Source organism: Hemitrygon akajei, chromosome 4 (assembly GCF_048418815.1).
Source record: "Hemitrygon akajei chromosome 4, sHemAka1.3, whole genome shotgun sequence".
NCBI lineage: Eukaryota > Metazoa > Chordata > Chondrichthyes > Myliobatiformes > Dasyatidae > Hemitrygon > Hemitrygon akajei.
This window is the reverse complement of record NC_133127.1, coordinates 37,385,769-37,406,047: the sequence shown is the minus strand read 5'-3', so window position 1 is coordinate 37,406,047 and position 20,279 is coordinate 37,385,769. Positions and strand designations below refer to the sequence as shown.

Sequence of the window (20,279 nt, the reverse complement as noted above, 5' to 3'; positions counted from 1 at the left end):
GTTTCCAGGAATGGTAGAAAGATTAAGGAGTATCTTTAGAGTTACTATACTCTCCAGAGTTTAGAAGAATGTGGAGCGATCTCACATGAACAAAACAAAATTCTCAGAGGGTTTGAAACAGGTGGAAGCAGGGCGAATGTTTCCCAGGCTGAAGAAACTAGGATCAGGGGTCACAGTTTCAGATAAAGGGTTCAGCCATTTCGGACTAGATGAGGAGAAATTTCTCCACTCAGAGAGATGAATATTTGGTACTCTCTACCCAAATAGAAATGAATTAATTTAAAGCAGAGATCAATAGATTTATGGATGTTAATGGAATGAAGGGATAGGTGTATAGTTCAGGAAAGTGGAGCTGAGATAGCCGATCAGTCCTTAAGCTCAAAAACAGAAAGTCACTACTTATGTTCAAACAAAGCAAGGAATTGGGTTGTTTAGGGTTTGGAGGTGAAGGACTGTTGTGGGTCACTACAGGTAACTGCGACTGTTCCAGTGTTACAGTCAACGGTCACACTCTTTTCCCGGGGTGGGGGAGTCCAAAGCGAGGCAGCATAGACTGAAGGTGAGAACGCAGGTTTTTCACAAGGAGGGTGGTGAGTTGCCATAGAAACTGGTAGAGGAAGATACAATTACAATCTTTAAAGGTCATTTAAACAGGTTCATGGATAGAAAAGGCCGAGAAGAATATGGGCCAACTGTAGGCAAGTGGACTAGCTCAGGCAGGTAACTTGCTTGGAGAGGATGAACTGGACCAAAGGGCCTGTCCCTACATTGTAGAAGTTCATGACTGTGGCTCTGCAGGCTGTTCTAATAACTCTACTTCGTACTTGCGTTCCCCCAGACCGATCTATTTCTCTCTCTGTAAACTTGAACTAGTCCAGAACTCTGCTGCCAGGATCCTAAACTGCTGTGTCTCAATCTGTGCTTAACAAATGATCACTGGATGAGGCTGTCAAAGGTAACAGGGTTTAATGCTTCCGGAGAATTGCAAACTGATGTGTTAAGTCGGTGCAGGAAGTTGGTTTCCGATCATAAACACCAGGCATTAGGAGATGGTGCAAGTTGGAGCATAGGTGGTTGTAGGAAATGATTCAGACATATCTTTGCTAAGACCACTTTCCTGTGGTCATCTATGGACTTGCTTTGGGAGTTGCCCTGGTTCTGGTGAAAGGCACAGAAGAACTGTTCTGTACCACCTGCATGATAGATCCTGCCCCAGGGCAGCTGGAGCTCAGTACGAGCTGCTAAGACTGGATCTGCTGTGAAGCTCCTTAAGATCAGAATGTGGGCTGAACTCCAACTCCCTGACGTAGCAGTGACTCACCTCTTTCAGCAAGTTTAAGTACAGGTAGATCAGCTGGTCCGTACACAGCAACGAGGCGAGCAGCATTGTGCAGGTCGAGTGGGAGTGTATGCACATACTGCGCTTGAGAATGGAATCCAGGGCAAGTGTCTACATATTAAGTGGTAAGACTCTTTGCAAATACTTTTAAACTCCTCTGTAATTGTACTACACTGCCTGTCAACCTGATTCCCAGCTGCCTGCCAAAACTTCACAGAAGAAATAAGCTGTGTTCTCATCTGTGGAACCCCATCTGACCCATAGTTTATGTTTTGGAGACTGACTGTGATGTCAGTCCAGACGCTTTCACTGCTTTAGCTCTCGCTAGAAAGAAGATCCCGAAACTATCGACTGAAAACGAAAGATGACGTTGGACATCCAAAATAAAAACAGAAAGTGCAGAAAGCACTCAGCTGGTAAGGTAGAAAGGGAACCAGAGCTAACGATTTTTATGCCTGACCTGCTGAGTATTTCCAGCCTTTTCTGTTTTCATTATATTTGGAAATAAATGTTGGTTATGCGATTCAGTTACTCAGTGAGGTGAATAAAGCTGGGTCTAGTCTCCTCAGTTCGGAGGAGGAGGTTAAGTGGAGTTTTAATGGAAAGAGTTCAAGTCCAGGTAGGATGTTTCCTGTGATGGGGGATAGGAGTCAGACTGTGGAGAGTGAAGGGGTCGGCAGAGCTGGGTGGAGGAGATTGAGGGAGCTGAGGATCTGCAAGTAGTGAGCAGCTCCTACTTGGTGCAGAGGGAAAAATGTTCAAAGGGAGTGAGGTAAGTAAGTTTAAACAACAGTTTGGCACACACTACATGGGCCAAAGCACCTGCTGTCGTCCTGTATGAGTTGGGTAAAGGAGATTCAGGGAGTGGAGAATACCTCTCGGTGAATATCTGGTGCAGAGAAAAGACAGCAGGAACCTACCAAAGGGAACGAGATAGGTAAATTTCAGCGACAGTTCAGTACATACTAGACTGGCCAAATGGGCTGTTTCTGTGCTAGAGTGCTCCGCAGCTGTATGACGCTAAGGCAATGCAGGGACAACACAGGTCAGCAATAGGGGCAGGTTGTCCAGGCAACAACACTACCTGTCTACATTCGAACATTGCAGGAATTTAATCCCTTGCTTGTATCTCACAGATTGACGGAATCTGCCAACCCACAGCACAAGGTGATCAGCACCAGGGGCACGGCACTGTGGAGAGTCACACTGTGGGAGGGGCAGTACTGAGGGAGCATCACACTGTGGGAGGGGTTGGTACTGAGGAGAGTCACACTGTGGGAGGGTCGGCACTGAGGGAGCGTCACATTGTGGGAGGGACGGTACTGAGGGAGCATCACACTGTGGGAGGGTCGGCACTGTGGAGAGTCACACTGTGGGAGGGGTTGGTACTGAGGAGAGTCACATTGTGGGAGGGTTGGCACTGAGGGAGCGTCACATTGTGGGAGGGACGGTACTGAGGGAGCGTCACACTGTGGGGGAGGGTGGTACTGAGGGAGCACTACACTGTGGGAGGGACGGTACTGAGGGAGCGTCACACTGTGGGAGGAGTGGTACTGAGGGAGCAACACACTGTGGGAGGGGTGGTACTGAGGGAGCAACACATTGTGGAAGGGGTGGTACTGAGGGAGCACTACACTGTGGGAGGGGCAGTACTGAGGGAGCAACACATTGTGGGAGGGGTGGTACTGAGGGAGCAACACACTGTGGGAGGGGTGGTTGTGAGGAAGCGCCTCACTGTGGGGGGGCAGTAGTGAGGGAGCACTACACTGTGGGAGGGGCAGTACTGAGGGAGCACTACACTGTGGGAGGGGTGGTAGTGAGGGAGCAACACACTGTGGGAGGGGCGGTACTGAGGGAGTGTCACATTGTGGGAGTTCTTGCCTCGAGTTCTTGTAATGCTTTTGGAGAACTTGATGAAGATCAGAATGAAATTAGATCAGTTAAGCATTTAAACACGTAGATGAGAATTTTGAGAGATTGTTGGACAGAGAATTGGTGTGTCAGTGGGGTCGGGGCATGGGGTCAAGGGTCAAGCTGAGTCAAGGAGTGAGAGTGTGAAGGGTCAAGGGATGAAAGATGAACAACACAGACCAAACAAAAGTAAACAGCTAGGCCAGCTAGGGTTAAGGCAAAGCTGGTGAGCCAAGCCAGGGAGGTTTTGGAAAAGGCAGCCCTCCCACCAAGCTGGAGCTGCTGTGGGTCCAAAGTCCCAGTGTCTCTGTAGTGTTAGCACAGTTTCACTGCCCAGTCACTGTGTGGTCTTAAAACATTCCTGATGTGGCTCTAACACAGACTGATGTGGCTCTAACACAGACTGATGTGGAATTAACACAGTCCTGATGTGAACCTAACACAGCCCCGGTGTGCTCACGGATATAACACAGCCCCGGTGTGCTCACGGATATAACACAGTCCCGGTGTGCTCGCATGTCTAACACAGTCCTGGTGTGCTGGTGGATATAGCGCACACACCCTGTTCCCTCAAGCCACTAAACTCAGTCTCTGTGCTTTCTCCTGCAGCTTTGGCTCTGGCTGTGGCTCTCAGTGAACAGACTCCAGCTTCCAGCATATCGGGACGTGAGTTGAGTGGCCCAGAAACAACGGCTCCAGCAGTCCGAGGTGAGGGCACGTGGCTGATACCGACATTTCTACGCTGGTGGCTGTCTGCCATGGTGGAAGCTGGTTGCAGACAGCCCCCAGAAGGCCATCCTTGGCGGCCTCAGTATAAAGGAGCCTCTGGCACCCTCAGCAGTGTACAATGGCGCTGAAAAATCTTCACTGATAGAAAGCAAGACCAAGTTTATAAATTAACTTTTAAAATTTATAGACTTGAAAATCAATGTAATTTTGAGAGGAGTATATAGATCCATAGAGCTATGCAGCACAGAGTGGACCAACTCATGCATGCCAACCAAAATACCCAGCTGAGCTGGTCCCATTTACCTGCACTTGGCCCATGCCCCTCTGAAGCTTTCCTAACCATGTACTTATCCAAAGATCCGTTAAGCATTCTAATTTGCCTATACCTACTACTTCCACAGGCTGCCCATTCCAACCTCTGGGTGGCCTTATATCTTCCAGTTCCCTGAGCAGCAGTGCTGGCAATGCAGCAGGAGGAACGGTCTGCGACACCATGCTGTCGAAGGAGGTGTCAGGGCGAGCCCGGGCGCTGGGGACGGTTGTAGATCAGCAGTGAGTGGCTGAGAAGCAGATAGAGTTGGAGATGTGACTTCAGTACACAGGAGCCTGGAGTACTCAAAATAGACACCAGAGATGATGCAATGCTCCAGAAGTGAACGAGAACAAATACCTCAAAGGGTTGTCATGCTGGAGGACATACGAAATAGCGAGTGGCAGGCAGAGTCAGAACCAGGTGTATTATCACTGACAGCAGAGCAGTGCGGCACTTACAAAGTTATTATAAGTTACAGTATATAAAAATACAAAAGATGAACAGCAAGGTGGTGATCATGGACCATTCTGAAATATGATGGTGAGGGGAAAGAGGCTGTGGCTAAAATGTTGAACGAGGGTTTTCCAGCTCCTGTATCTCCTCCCTGTTGGTAGTGATGGAAAGAGGGTATAGTGTGTGTCCTCAATGAGGGTCCTTTTTGAGGCACCGCCTTTGAAGATGGCCTCCTCCTCTACATCTCCCGCTTGCTTTCAAAGCTCAATTATTTTAATCTAGCAGTTGATTTTGAATGAATTCACAGCTGTAGTATCATGCTAAACTTACTGTTCTAGTGGCCATTGGTCGGGGATGGGAGTTTGGATCCCGCCGGGGCAATAGGGGAATGAAAATGCAACCTATGCTGTGAGACTACCTGATGTACAAACACACCTGGTTCACTGATGCCCTTTAGAGAAAGCCGTCTTCTACACCTAGCTGGTGACTCCAGACCCACAATGTGGTTACCTTTTAATTACCTACGTTTACCAGCAATTAGCGATGGAAGATCAAAATTGACATCGGCAGTGATGTCCACGTCTGTGAAAGAATAAATACAAGATAATGGTCACCAGCGATGGCAGAGCTTATTGGCCACCTCTCATTGCTTGAGAAGGTGGTGCAATCTCTACCTTACAATATTTCTGGGTGAGGAGTCGATATGAAACAACAGTGACGTATTTCAAATTGGGGTAGAGTCTGACTCAGAGGGGAACCCACAGGTGATGGTATTCCCCTTGCGCCTTCTATCCCAGTCCTTCTTGGGGGCTGGACTGAGAGGTGCAACTGAAGAACCACAGACACGAGAAAATCGGCAGAGGCTGGAAATCCAAAGTAGCATGCACAAAGTGCTGGAGGAACTCAACAAGACAGGCCGCATCTACGGGAAAGAGTCGAAGCTTTGGGCCGAGACCCTTAGAAATGGCGACTGTTTACGCCTTCCCACAGGTGCTGCTTGGCCTGCTGAGCTCCTTCAGCATTTAGCTTGTGTCACTTTGTCATTGAAGAAGCTGGAGTGAGTGGCTGTAAAGCTTCGCCGATGGTGGAAAGGCTTTTGGGGTGTGAGGAGGCGAGTCACGCGATGCCACGGCCTGAAGCCGTGGGATGTTTGCGGATGGTTCAGTATCCTGACCCTCAGGATACTGATGGTGGAGCCCTTGTAGATGGTAGTGCCAAAGAGTATACAGAGGTGGCTAGAATTGCTACCTAACGATTCTGCAGATGCTTCCTGCATCCCTGCTTGTGTGGTTTCAAGACTTTGTCTCACATAGGCGCGGGCTGCTCCATTATGTGAACATCGGTTCTGACCTTAGTGGAGGGAAGGTCATTGATGAAGCAATGAGGAACCCCAGCAGAAATGCCATGGCGATGAAACCACACGTATTTTCCTTTGTGTGAAATGTAACTACAACAGTGAAAGGGTTTTCCCCTTCGTTCAGGTTAATTTATTTATTACATGTACAGTAATGCCCGTTAAGTTCAGTTTACCGGTGATCCTTGATGTCGCAGTTGTCAACTGCAGTCTTGACGTTGAGGGAAGTTACTCCCACCACAGCTCTGGAATTCTGCTCCGTATTTAGTTCAAAGTCAAGTTAAGTGCCCCTGGCAGTATACAGTATCATTGTCTGTCTGGAACATGCCATTCTCTCATTGAGTAAGCGAGTGGGAGTAGTTATTTTGAGATGATGAGAAGTAATTGTCTTGACTGATTACTTCAAGCTCAGTGCCAAACCAGGAAGTTGAATGCATTTGGAGATGGGTTACATTTTGTGATGCGGGGCCAAGGACCCGAACGATGCGGAGTATGGGACAGTGCCCAAGTGTGCAGAAATCTTCAGCCAGCTGACCGTCTGTTCAAACTGCACCTTTCCAGTTAGTCAGTCATCTTCACAGGCACCAGAAATACTTGCCTTAGGTCCAAGCCCAACTGTGATTTGAATCCATGATTACAGTTGTGTGTTGCGCGTCATACCTGGTAAACTGTTGCAGAAAGATGTGGTATCACACCTCATGCTTCAGGAATTCTCTTGAACTTTAATTATAGCCAGTGTTGTCAGGATGAGTTGGGCAGAGGTGATGTTGCTCCACCACATTATGTTCGCTAAAGAGGAAGAACTTCAGAGTGAAGGGAAATTCTGAGTCAACGCTCCCTGATCTTTCCACCAACAAGAGAAAATCTGCAGATGCTGGAAATCCAGCAACGCACACAAAATGCCGAAGGAACGCAGCAGGCCAGGCAGCGTCTATGGGAAAAGTACAGCCAATGTTTCGGGCTGAGATTTTCGGCAGGACTTGGCCTGAAATGTCGACTGTGCTTTTTTTCCACAGATGCTGCCTGGCCTGCTGAGTTCCTCCAGCATTTTGTGTGTGCTTCCTGATCTTTTGTCCATTTACTTCAAAGACTGTATTTTACAGGCCATAGAGTCATAGAGCAATACAGCATGGATACTGGCCCTTTGGTCCAATGAACGAAGAACCTCTCTACCTAAGCCCATTTGCAGATATTTGTTCTGTATCCTTCTAAGCTTTTCCCATCTGTGTAGTTGTCCAAATGTCTTTTAAACATCGCACCTGTACCTGCCTCAACATGATCCATATGCCACCATCCTCTGTGTGAAAATGTTGCCACTTGAGTTCCCTTTAAAACTTTCCTCTTGCAACTTAAAATCTATGTCCTCTAGTTTTAGACTCCCCTAACCTGGAAAACTGATGGGCTCGGTCTACTTATTGATTTTACCCTACTTCCTCAGGAAGCTAAATCATTGGGCAGGTTCCCTTCGATCCTTGCCAATTTTCAGTGATGCACCATAGAAAGGATCCTATTCCTATACACCATGGTTTGGTTTGGCAACTGCTCTGCCCGTGATTGCAAGAAACTGCAGTGGGACGTAGATGTGTCTCAGAGATCATCACAGAAACCAGCCTCCTCTCTATTGCCCCTGTCTGCACTTCTCACTGCTTTGGTAAAGCAACAGTCATAATCATAGACCCACCCATCACCCATCCCAGATATTCTCTCTCCCCTCCCCTTCAATCCAGGCCGTAGATATTAAAGTCTGAATGTACATACCACCAGGCTCAAGGACAACATCTGTCCTGCTGTTATAAGGCTATTGAACGGTTCCCTAGTATGATAAGGTGGGCCCTTGGCCCCGCAATCTACCTTGTTTTGACCTTGACCCTGACTTCCCTGCACTTTCTCTGTTAACTGTAACACTCCGTTATTGTTTTATCCTGCACTACCTCAATGCACCGTGGTAATGAATTAATCAGTATGAAGGATATGCAAAACAAGTTTTTCACTGTACCATGGTACACGTGACAATAATAAACCAATTTACCTATTTAAACTTCTATAAGGTCATCCCTCACTTCCTTCACTCCAGGGAAAACTCAAGCACGTTCGTCCCGGCAATGTTCTTGTGAATCGCTTTGCACCCACTCCATGTGATTACGTCATTGTTTAGGGCGGGGACCCGAATGGTCAGAAGATCTGCTCCTCACTTTAAGGACACGTCAGCTCATTTTCTCAATAATATTTAATTGTTTATTGTCATTTTTTTGTATTTGCACAGACTGGCTTCATTTGCACATTGGTTCTTTGTCCGTCTTTGTGTGTAGCTTTTTTATTGATTCTATTGTATTTCTTTGATCTACTGTGAATGCCTGCAAGAAGCTGAATCGCAGGGCAGTGTATGGTGACATATAAATACTACGATAATACACTTACTTTGTACTTTGATACCGGTCAAGTACAGAACAGAAAATACCTCTTCTCTTCAAAATAATGCCATCACATCGCTCACTGTCATAAAAAGGCAGGTCTGACCTCAGTTTAAAGTGTCGTCTAAGAGGCAGCACCTGAGACAATGTGGCCTCCATTCAGTGTTGCACTCGAGCCTTTATGTAAACCTCTGGGATAGAACCAGTGCAGAGGAGATTAAGTTCAAAACTAAGAAAGGTTCTGATAGAGAATAGGGAGAAACTGTTACCAGAAGCAAGAAGATCAGAAACCAGAGGCACACTCATTTAATGCTTGATAGGCTGGTTGCTCTGTGTGTATGATGGCATAGATTTTCTCCGGAGCATGAGTAGGCCCTCTTAAAGCTGAGGTTTGGTGTATATGGTGTCTGCAAAAGTATATCTGATGCCTGAACCTGATTTTAATTCACTTGACAGGAAATTCCAGTCGCTTCATGGCTCTGAAATTAAAACAAAACTGTCACCAAAATGACCAAGATTATTGTATGAATGGTATTTGCCAATACCATGAAGACCATGACCAGGTTACCAGACATCGCATCTGCATGTAAGTCATTTTCCTTTAAAATGTTTGAACTGAGCATCAATAGGAAGATTTGACCATTTTTTTTGGTGTTCATGATGGGGAGAAACCAAATGAGGTTGGGTAACCATTTTATGAAGCACCTCCGTTCTGTCTCCCGCCAATGGGATTCTCCATCCCACTGATCTCTCAGCCTTTGACTTTCTACACTCTTCAAGCAAAACTCAAAGCAAACTTGAGGCATCTTCTCTCTTGAGTTACAGCTCTTTGAACCTAACAAAGAATTCAAAAATATTTTCTCCCCAATCCCACCTTTCATACCTCCTGCAATCCTTCAAATCTCCCTCTCAACCAGCATCATGGATCATGAATGTAATTCAGATCCTTCTGGACTTGCCTCCAGGGACAAGACCCTCCCTTTTATAATTCCCAGTCCTTCTATTTCTAACCTTTTCCCATTTCAGTGGAAGATATTCAAACTAAAATGCCAACCCTTTTCTTCTCTCTTAAGTCTCTGCTTGCATCTGGAGTTTATTTTTGCTTTTTGGCTATAAACCCCCTTGAAATGGCCCGACTCTTCAGGAATTGGAGATTAATTTACCGAAAAATTATCCAGAATAGAGAGAAACATTTCTGTCTGACGGAAGTATTCAAAAAGAGCCCGTTGACTTCCAACCAGCTGTTAGGATGGACATGCAGTCCGACCAATGGCAGGAATTGGGGGTGGGGCAGATGTTTGTGTGAAGAGGTCAAGTGGCAATGGTAGGTCTTGAATGGCTGCTGATGTATTGATGTGTGATAATCACAAGGTTAATGCTGATATTGGGACTAAACTGAGATTAGCACCTATAAGATTATAGGTAAATGTTTAGCTTTTACCCAGGCACATAATGAGACCTTCACATATTGAGCTGCCCCAGCAGTTTTAATGCTGTAATAGTCAGATCAGTACCTCCCCCAGCCATAAATCTCCACTGCATGTGCAGGTGGATGGGATTAGTTAGAATTATCATCATGATCGGCACAGTTATGGTGAACCGAAGGGCTTGTTCCTGAGCTATACTGTTCTATGTTCTCAGTTCTAGTTAAAATTTCAGAGGAGAGAAGAGGGGAATTATTTAATTAGTGTGTTGTTGGAGTTCCTGAATTTGTGCATTAGCTATTGCCCGCAAAACAGCAAGACCTACTTCCAGAAAGCAGCCTTCAGTTCTCAGATTGTAAGTGTAATCCTTTATGGAATTTTCTCACCAGCTGTGACCCAGGATACACCGGAACAAGATGCCAGCATGCGCTCTTAACTTCCCAAGGGGTTGAAAAGTCAGAACGCTATCTGTACATTGCAGTTGGCATGGGGATTGGATTGCTGCTCAGTGGGCTTGCTGTCCTGTTCTTTTACTACTTCCGAAGCAGGTAAGTTCAGAGGTGGAAAAAAATCTCAGAGTAAAGGAGCTATAAAGTTTTGGTTGGGCCGCTTCAGGAGTACTCCGTTCTCATTATAAGCTTTGGAGAGGGTGCAGAAGAAGTTTATCAGGATAGATGGAGGGGATATTCTCTATAAGAGAGTACAGTAGTATGGTACAGGTTGTTTTCTCTGGAGCATCAGTGGGTGATGGGAGAACTGATAGAAGGTTATAAGATTAATAGAGGCATAGGTAGACAGCTGCTATCTTTTCCCAAGATGAAATATCTAATACCAGAAGGCATGCATTTAAGTGAATGGGGGAATAAATTGAAAAGGGATGTGTTGGCCAAGTTTTTTACACAGAGAGTAGTGGATGCCTGGTGTGGCAGTGGAGGAAAGTACGATAGAGGCATTTGAGAGATTCTTAGATAGGTGTGCGAGTGTGCAGAGAATAAAGGGATATGGATGTTGTGTAGGTAGAGGGGATTAGTTCAGTTAAGTTTTTAATTCCAAGTTTAATTAGTTTAGCAAAACATTGTGGGCAGAAGTGCCTGTTCTGTTGTCAGTAAACTGGAACTTGGAATGATCTCTTAACATCTTAAAAGGATTTCACAGCCAATTAGATGCCATCTTGAGTAATAACCACCAATGCCACACAAAGAAAACATTGCATCCTCACACTGTGATTACAACTACATGACTGGATCGTGATTGAATCCATGCAACAGGCAAGGGGTGGATTGAAGATCGGAACATTGCAGGTGCTGGAAATCTGAAATGAACCAGAAAATGCTGGCCAGGTAGAACCTGTCAATGGTTTCCAGCATTCTCACTCCGATGTCAGGACTCAGCCACACCTTTGACCTATGTCTCATAGTTTTAACATCTCCCTGTACCTATAATCTCTCTCTCTCTCTCCCACCCCCCCCATTAATCCTTTAATGAGGCAGCTATTTAAACCAAAGGATTATATCAGCTCAACCGATTTGACTTGGTTCTAATCCATATTTTCCCTTTCCATTCCAATGAAAGGTCACCAGCCTGAAATGTAATTTTGACCCGGAAGGAGAAACAGAATTAATGTTTATGGTTAATGATCTTTCATCAGAACAGTTTTGTTTCTCCCTTGACGCTGCTTGGGCTGTAGAGGATTTCCAGTATTTCCTGTTTTTAAAAAAATTATTTCAGGACCCCTGCATTTTCTGTATTTTGGGTTTTGATGAGATACTGGTTAGGTAACGCTGACTCAGCTCACAAGGGAGAGCCCTCCCCTCTTCTTTGGAATAGTACAATACAATCTTTTGTGTCCATCTGAGAGCATGGACAAGGCCCAAATTAACAAACTCTCTGAGATCCCTATAGACCATCACTCATGGCTGCATCTTTGACTCTGAGATTCCTTTCCCAAAACCCCTATGAGATGTTTCTTAAAAAAAAAAATGAGTATCTTGAATATCCCCTCTGGCACAGCTTGGCCAATAAATACTCTTGTAAGGCAAGTTGAAATGCTTTCACTAAGAGAAAGGCAACATAAATTCACATTTATAACATTCAGAAGGAACTCAGCAGGCCAGGCAGCATCTATGGAGAGAGATAAACAGTCGACCTTATGGGCCGAGAACCCTTCAGCATAGATGAAGAGTCTTGGCCTGTAACATGGAATGTTTGTTTCTCTCCACAGATGCTGCCTGATCTGCTGAGCTCCTCCACCATTTTGTGTGTGTTGCTCAAGAATTGCAGCATCTGCAGAATCTCTTATATTTCTAAATTTACATTGCTATATTTGTTATATTCACTTGTTCAATAAGTGAAATTATTATCAGGAAAACTCAGCAGGCAAGTGTTAATCTTTTTTGGATGGAGTAAACCTTTTCCTTTCCTCCTGTTGAGAGGTGGACAATCATTACAGTTGGTCACAATAGATTAGGAGAGAAGGTTATGGGGAGGGGACACGGGATGGGAGGTCTGGGAAAAGTTTCAGAGCTCAGTTGCAGTCAGAGGAAGAGAACTGGATGTGTATGTGAAATTGAGGGGCAGTGGCTGGATTTTAGGCAGTTTGTGAGATGGGTGATTCATTTTTGGCAGTTTCCCGGGCATGGACAAAAGCTGACATGTACGGGATTGGCCAATTGGTTTCTCTACTCACGTCAGGTAGAAATGTAAATATTCTAACAGCAGTTCTGCTTGTTCCTAGATGCCAGAAATCTAAAACAACGTACAGTGCATGCTCAAGCATGGCAAGAGTTTGACTTGTACTGTGACTCAGGCTGATGTCCTTCCTCCCATGGTCTGATACCATCCATCTCATCCATTAGTGAAACCAACGTGCCCAGAACTGAAGTGAACTCTGCTATTGTACATTATATTTAAAGACGATTTTGGAACTCAGTACTGAACACTTGCTATAGCACAGGACATTTTCAGTTCAATACTATAGAGTTTTATAAGCTAATAAGTAAATATGTATTTAACAGTAACATTCTGTGCTCAGTTAGAATATATTACTGGACTCATCCCTTTGTGATCTAGATTAATAATTTGGATGAGGGAACCAAATATCACATTCCCAAGTTTGATGATGCTACAACACTTGGTGAGGTTATGAGGAGGGAAGAGGATGGAGAAGCTTCAAGAGGAAACACACAAACTGAATGAGTGAGGAAGAATCCGGTGGATGGAATGTAATGTGGAAGATGGTGAGATGATCCACTGCGTAGAATGTAACACAAAAGTGGAATGTTCTTTCAATGGGAAGGGATTGCAAAAACTTGACATTCAAAGGGAGCTGGGTGTCCTAACGCACAAGCCACTAGAAGCCAGGTGATTAGGAAGTTAATGGTATGATGGCCTTTATTATAAGAAGATGTTAATTCAGAAATGAAGATGTCAATGCATTTACTGGGTCCTTGTTGAGACTGTACCACAAGACAACTTCAGCCATTTCTAGAATATTATGTCCAATGTTAGGTACCATACTTAGTGAAAATGTGAAGGCTTTGGAGAGGGTGCAGATGAGGCTCACCAAAATAATTCAGGTATCAGCATCTTCAGTACTATGGATAGACTGGAGAAAGTGGGGTTGTCCTCTAGGAACAGAGGAGGTTGTGAATAGAACCAATAGTATTTAAAGTCATTCAGGGTGCAGACAGAGAGAGACTGCTCCCATTGGTGTAGGATCAAGATCTGGGGGAACAGGAAGAAGGTGACTGGCTGAAAAACAAAAATGACGAGAGGGAACATTTTCTTTATGTAGCAAGAGTTAGGGGTTTGGAACACGCTGGGCAGTAGTGGAGAGGGATACAACAGTAGCATCAAAAGGGAGCTGGACTAGTATGTGAGTGGAGGAATGAGCAGGGCTGGGGGACAGAGGTGTGGGAGTGGGACTGGCTGGATTGCTCATACATAGAGCTAGTATTGACCCAATGGGCCAACTGGTCTCTTTTGGTGCTATAAACATCCTGTGATTGTGTAAACTGTTTGCCTGTAATTGCTTTGTAAGCTGAAAAACAATTATTATACACTGTCAGTATTTATTTGTTAACGCAAATAAATTATTTTTTAACCTAATGTGTAATGTTTCAGTGAACCAGTGAAAATTGAGGGCCCTTGCACATTCTGCAGACTTCCTGAGGGAGGGCTTATGACCAGAGAAGGACTTGGTGATGTCTAGCACAGCTGTAATTTAAGAAATGCATAGTAAGCTTCCACAAACAGTAATATGATAGTGACTACATAATCTGGGATATTTTTAATAATGGAAAATGAATAAAATTGCAGACGCTGAAGTCTGAAACAAAACCAGAAATGCTGGACGAACTCAGCCAGTCAAGCAGTGAAACTGGTTAGTGCTTTAGGTGAGAAACCCTTTCTCAGAACTGTGGAAGGGTTGCCATTTCCAAAGAAGAGCTGGAAGGAGGAGTGAAGTGTGGGACAAAGGACCACATAGAGGTGGGTAAAGTCAGACCAGATGATAAGAGCATGAGTAAAGCAATTAAAAAGAAAGGTGAGAAAGGACATTAGCAGGATAATAAAAACAATGAGAGAGTAGGTGATCTGATGTTGAAGTTTCTTTCCTGAAGGTTGCAAAGTGCCCATTTGGAAAATAAGATATTGCTGCTGCGGTCTCACTATGGCAGTGAAGGAGGACATAGGTGGGCCATGAGGAAAGGGGTGGGATTGCAAATTAAAGTGGAAGGCAACTCCAGGTCACTTCAGTGGATGGAGAACAGATTGCCCCTCGATTTGCCTTTGGCTTCTCCAGGCGTAGCGGAGACACACTGTGAACTCCGAATGTCGGTCACTCATGGAAGTGATTGTTGCTTCACCTGGAGTGACCGTATGGGTCTCCAGATGGGGGGTTGTGGCGACTCCTCCAGATGCATGGGGAGATACCGCAGGAGGGTGAATGAATGGTGAGTACAGAGGAGCAAACCAAGAACGCATAGGGAGACAAAGTTAACGCAAGAAAATAGGAACAGGAGTGGGCCATTCGACCCCTCAAGCCTGCTCCTCTAGTCTGTGCCAGTTACTCATAGCCCTCAATTCCTCAGTCTTATACATCTATTTATGGAATCACTAAGTCAGTGGTCCCTGTCATATGCAGAAGGGGGAGGTGTCAGCCTCCTCCCTGCTTTACTCTTCAGTAGAAACAGTGCCAATTGTTTACCTCTTTATCAGTCTCCGAACTAACCCCATAACCATTGTCTCCTTCAATATCCAAAAATCCATTTCAAAAGCATAAAATGCTAGAAATACACAGCAGGTCAGGCAGCACCTGTGACAAGAGAAACAGAGTTAACATTTCAGCTTTGAGACCTTTATTCAGAACAGAAAAAGAGATAAAACATAGAAACACAGAAAACCTACAGCACAATACAGGCCCTTCAGTCCACAAAGTTGTGCTGAATGTGTCTCTACATTAGAAATGACTAGGCTTACACATTGCCCTCTATTTTTCTAAGCTCCATGTACCTATCCAAAAGTCTCTTAAAAGACCTTATCGTGTCCGCCTCCACTACCATTGCAAACAGCCCATTCCACACACTTACCACTCTCTGAGTAAAAACTTAACCTGACATCTCCTCTGTACCTGCTCCCCAGCACTTTAAACCTGTGTCCTATAGTGGCAACCATTTCAGCCCTGGGAAAAAGCCTCTGACTATCCACACAATCAATGCCTCTCATCATCTTATACACCTCTATCAGGTCACCTCTCATCCTCCGTCAGTTCAAGGAGAAAAGGCCGAGTTCACGCAACCTGTTTTCATAAGGCATGCTCCCCAATCCAGGCAATTTGTAAATATCCTCTGCATTCTTTCCATGGTTTCCACATCCTTCCTGTAATGAGGCGACCAGAACTGAGCAAGTGGGGTCTGATCAGGGTCCTATACAGCTGCAACATTACCTCTTGGCTCCTAAATTCAATTCCATGATTGATGAAGGCCAATACACCATATGCCTTCAAACCATAGAGTCAACCTGCGCAGCTGCTTTGAGTGTCCTATGGACTCGGACCCCAAGATCCCTCTGATCCTCCACACTGCCAAAAGTCTTACCATTAATACTATATTCTGCCATTATATTTGACCTACCAAAATGAATCACTTCACACTTATCTGGGTTGAACTCCATCTGCCACTTCTCAGCCCAGTTTTGCATCCTATCAACATCCCGCTGTAACCTCTGACAGCCCTCCACACTATCCACAACACCTCCAACCTTTGTGTCATCAGGAAACTTACTAACCCATCCCTCCACTACCTTATCCAGGTCATTTATAAAAATCACAAAGAATAAGGATCCCAGAACAGATCCCTGAGGCACATTACTGGTCACCGACCTCCATGCAGAATATGACCCGTCTATAACCACTCTTTGCCTTCTGTGGGCAAGCCAGTTCTGGATCCACAAAGCAATGTCCCCTTGGATCCCATGCCTCCTCACTTTTTCAATGAGTCTTGCATGGGGTACCTTATCAAGTGCCTTGCTGAAATCCATATACACTACATTTACTGCTCTTTCATCATCAATGTGTTTAGTTTAGATAAAAGATGCCCACTGGCCTGCAGAAGGGTCAGGGGATGGTGATGTCTTCTATTGGATAGAAACGGGCAACATTGCCTCTAATATTTTTCACAGCTGTGCAGACCAACTATTGCTCTGAGCAGAAATTTGTACACGGCCTGAAAACCGCACAGCACGGTATTTTTTTTGTAATTTGCATGCTAAGAATATTTAGAATGAAATGGAAAAATCACATACTTTTGATTTTATTCATTAATTGTAAGGTATAATGAAATACAGTATAACAAAGAAAACCTTTCATATTTTGTAAACTTTTTCTCATCTGTCTTTATTACAAATCCATTGTCTATAAACATGGTCCAGATTAATTTTGCATTCAGATGAAGACCATAAGATATAGGAACAGAATCAGGCCATTCATCCCATTGAGTCCGCTCCGTCATTTCATCATGGCTGATCCCAGATCCCTTACAGTCCCATACACCTGCCCTCTCACTATATCCCTTGTTGAAAGGTACATCTCAATCCTTATTGGATCACACATATGCCCCACTTCTAGTCTGTTCCTGGACTTACATTTGACTGAGTTCATAACACTGAATCCATGTTCACAGTCAGCACTAGAAGCTTCAAATGTTCCAGCGATGTCAACAAGAATCGATAGTTCTTCGAATTCTTTGTTTCTAAGCACGTAGTACATTGTATCAGTGAAGCAGTCTTAACTTTCTCAGAAACGACAAAATTGAGACCTCAGTAGTACTGTGATAGTTTTACAACAGCACTTTCATCATCGTTCATACATAAAAGAAAATTCCAACTGTGTGGCAACAAAGGTTGTGCGCAGGGGGGCATTTCAGTTACTGCATGGCTGTGCACCCACACAGCTTAGAGGTTCAAAGGATCAAAGATTCATTTGTTATCAAAGCATGTCTCCATATACAACCCCAAAGTCTGTATTTTTCCAAGTAGCCACGAAACAAGAAAGAATATGAAAATCATTCAGAGAAACATCACACTTATCTCCTCGCTGTACAAAAATAAATGGCGTCTCGATCACCAACCCCCCCCCCAAAAGCCCCCTCCCTCCACACAATACATAAATGAATGGCATCTCGATCACCAACACCCCCCCTGAAAAAAAACCCTCTCTCTGCACAAAACAGAACAGGAACGTTGACCCCACTTCAAAAAAAAACCCCTCCCTGCACAAAAAACATCAACCCCAAACACCCTGTCCTCGCACAACAAAACGAAAAGGAACGGGCAATAAATATACAGAGTATAAAAGCCATCAGTCTGAAAAATTCCACAGTCCATAAACGCTTTAGTCCAATCCATGAACACAGAACCGCAATACCATCTTACAATGTCACCGGCATTCATCAAAAGAGAAGGACACCACATGAGGCAGCGAGGCCTACCCGCTCACAGACTCCTTATCCGGCAGTGATCAAATGGCAGGCAGTCAGCACTGAACTCTCGCTCGCCTTCTGCATTCGCCTCAATGTCTCTTCTTCCTCAAAGCTTTAATCAGTGATTAATAGGGGCTTTAAATGGTGAAATGGAGCTGAGTATCGGCTCACGTCCTGTCTCAAAGTTTCTTCATATCAAGGCCGTCCGAGTATGCACTCGCTTCCCAGAATCTTCTTGGAGCCAGGAAGGCCCTGGATCACTCAAATGATCTCCAAACTATAAATCACAGCCTCTAACAGTCCCAGAAACACATTTAAGGTGAAAACAGATGTGTTTACACCTATTTTCGTTTGCTATCTAGAAGATGTCGACCGTGGGAGGGTTGTATGCTGGTGCCATCTTGACCGTATTTGTCAAGGAGGGAACAATGAACTGGGGACAGGCTGTGAATAGGCGATCTAGTCAATGAGTGAATGGGAGTTGCTTGAGGGTGAACACTTCCTGTCCCTCTGGTCTCAGCTCTTCTCCTCTGGAACCAAGCAAGGAAAGGATTCCCTCATCTTCATTAGTGTCCATACTCACTTTGAAATGTCCTTGAAGGGATTCTGCCACCAGACACACCTACTCCTCTCTTCACCTTTCGACATTTCACCTGGCAACTCCCTTAGTAACATTCCCATCAAACATTCCCCATCTTACCATGTTTCCTGCAACACTCGTTTGTCATCTCTGCTCTTCCCCTCATCCATCCATTCAGACGTTTTCTCAGGTGGAGCAGCAGTTCACTGATACTTAAAACATGGAACAGTAAAGCACAGTACAGCCCTTTGACCCAATTTGTCAACACTTTAAACCACTCCAAAATCAATCTAACGCTTCAAAACACAAAAATACAACTGACATCTTCTACAAATCCACTGACTCCCATAACTATCTTGACTATACCTCTTCCCACCCTGCCCAATGCAAAAATGCCATTCCCTATTCCCAGTTCCTCTGTCTCCGCCGCATCTGCTCCCAGGATGAGGCTTTCCGTTCCAGGACTTCTCAAATGTCCTCTTTCTTTCAGGATCATGATTTCCCTTCTGGTGTCATCAAAGATGCCCTCACCCGCATCTCCTCCACTTCCCGCACTTCAGCCCTTAACCCATCCTCCTGTCACCACAACAGGGACCGGGTTCCCCTTGTCCTCACCTACCACCCCACCAGCCTCTGGATCCAACACATTATCCTCCACAACTTCCGCCACCTTCAACAGGACCCCACCACCAAGCACATCTTTCCCTCCCTACCCCTCTCAGCTTTCCGCAGGGATCGTTCCATCCGCAACTACCTGGTCCACACGTCCCTCCCAACAGAACTCCCACCTGGCACTTATCCCCGTAAGCACAAATGCTACACCTGTCCCCACACCTCCCCCCTTACCACCATTCCAGGCCCCAGACAGTCCTTCCAGGTGAGGCAACACTTCACCTGCGAGTCTGCTGGAGTCGTCTATTGCATCTGGTGCTCCTGGTGCGGCCTCCTCTACATTGGCAAGACCCAATGCAGATTGGGGGACCGCTTCGTTGAGCACCTACGCTCCGTCCGTCACAATAGACAGGACCTCCCGGTTGCCACCCACTTCAACTCTGCTTCACATTCCCATCTAGATATGTCCATACATGGCCTCCTCTACTGCCATGATGAGGCCAAACTCAGGTTGGAGGAGCAACACCTCATCTACCGTCTGGGTAGCCTCCAGCCTGGTGGTATGAACATTGAATTCTCCAATTTCCAGTAATTCCCTCCCCCTCCCCCTTCCCCTATCCCAGGTCCCTCTCTGCCTCTCTCCCCTTTCAACTTTCTGCTTCTTTATCTCTGCAGTTCTTTCATGCTTATCCCCTCTCCCTCCCCCCTTTATCTTTCCTCTGATTGGTTTTCCACCTGGCGCCTCTAGGCCCTACCCCCTCCCCTATCTCTATTACTGGGCTTCGGCCTCTCTTACCCCCATTCCTGATGAAGGGTTTCGGCCTGAAACGTTGGCTACTCTTTTCTCACGGATGCTGCCTGGCCTGCTGAGTTCTTCCAGCGTTGTGTACATCATTCTAATGCTTCCCTCCCAGAAACTCCTCCAATTTTCTTTCATCCACATGCCTATCTAATCAACTCTTAAATGTCCCTAATGTGTCTTCCCACTTCTTCCAAACCAGTGAACTGGGTCTGGTGTTCACAATGTGGTGTCCTTCACACTGAAGAAAACAAACACAGGTTTCTCTGTCCTAATGGTTTGTACCTCCAGCACTCTCACAATAAGGCTCAATTCAAGTTTGAGGAACAACACCTCATCTCCCATCTGAGCGTGTTGCAGCATTCTGGACTCAGTATA

General features: G+C 45.3%; 1 protein-coding gene across 1 annotated transcript; it reads left to right on the top strand.

Annotated features, from left to right (window-relative positions):
- Nucleotides 1-1,339: 1,339 nt before the first annotated feature.
- Nucleotides 1,340-14,041, top strand: LOC140726251 (epigen-like). The gene is made up of 5 exons (XM_073042365.1): nucleotides 1,340-1,464; nucleotides 3,860-3,958; nucleotides 8,967-9,096; nucleotides 10,324-10,482; nucleotides 12,669-14,041. Exons 1-5 carry the CDS (start codon nucleotides 1,410-1,412, stop codon nucleotides 12,721-12,723), a joined length of 498 nt encoding a protein of 165 aa, XP_072898466.1. The 5' UTR covers nucleotides 1,340-1,409; the 3' UTR covers nucleotides 12,724-14,041.
- Nucleotides 14,042-20,279: the final 6,238 nt, after the last annotated feature.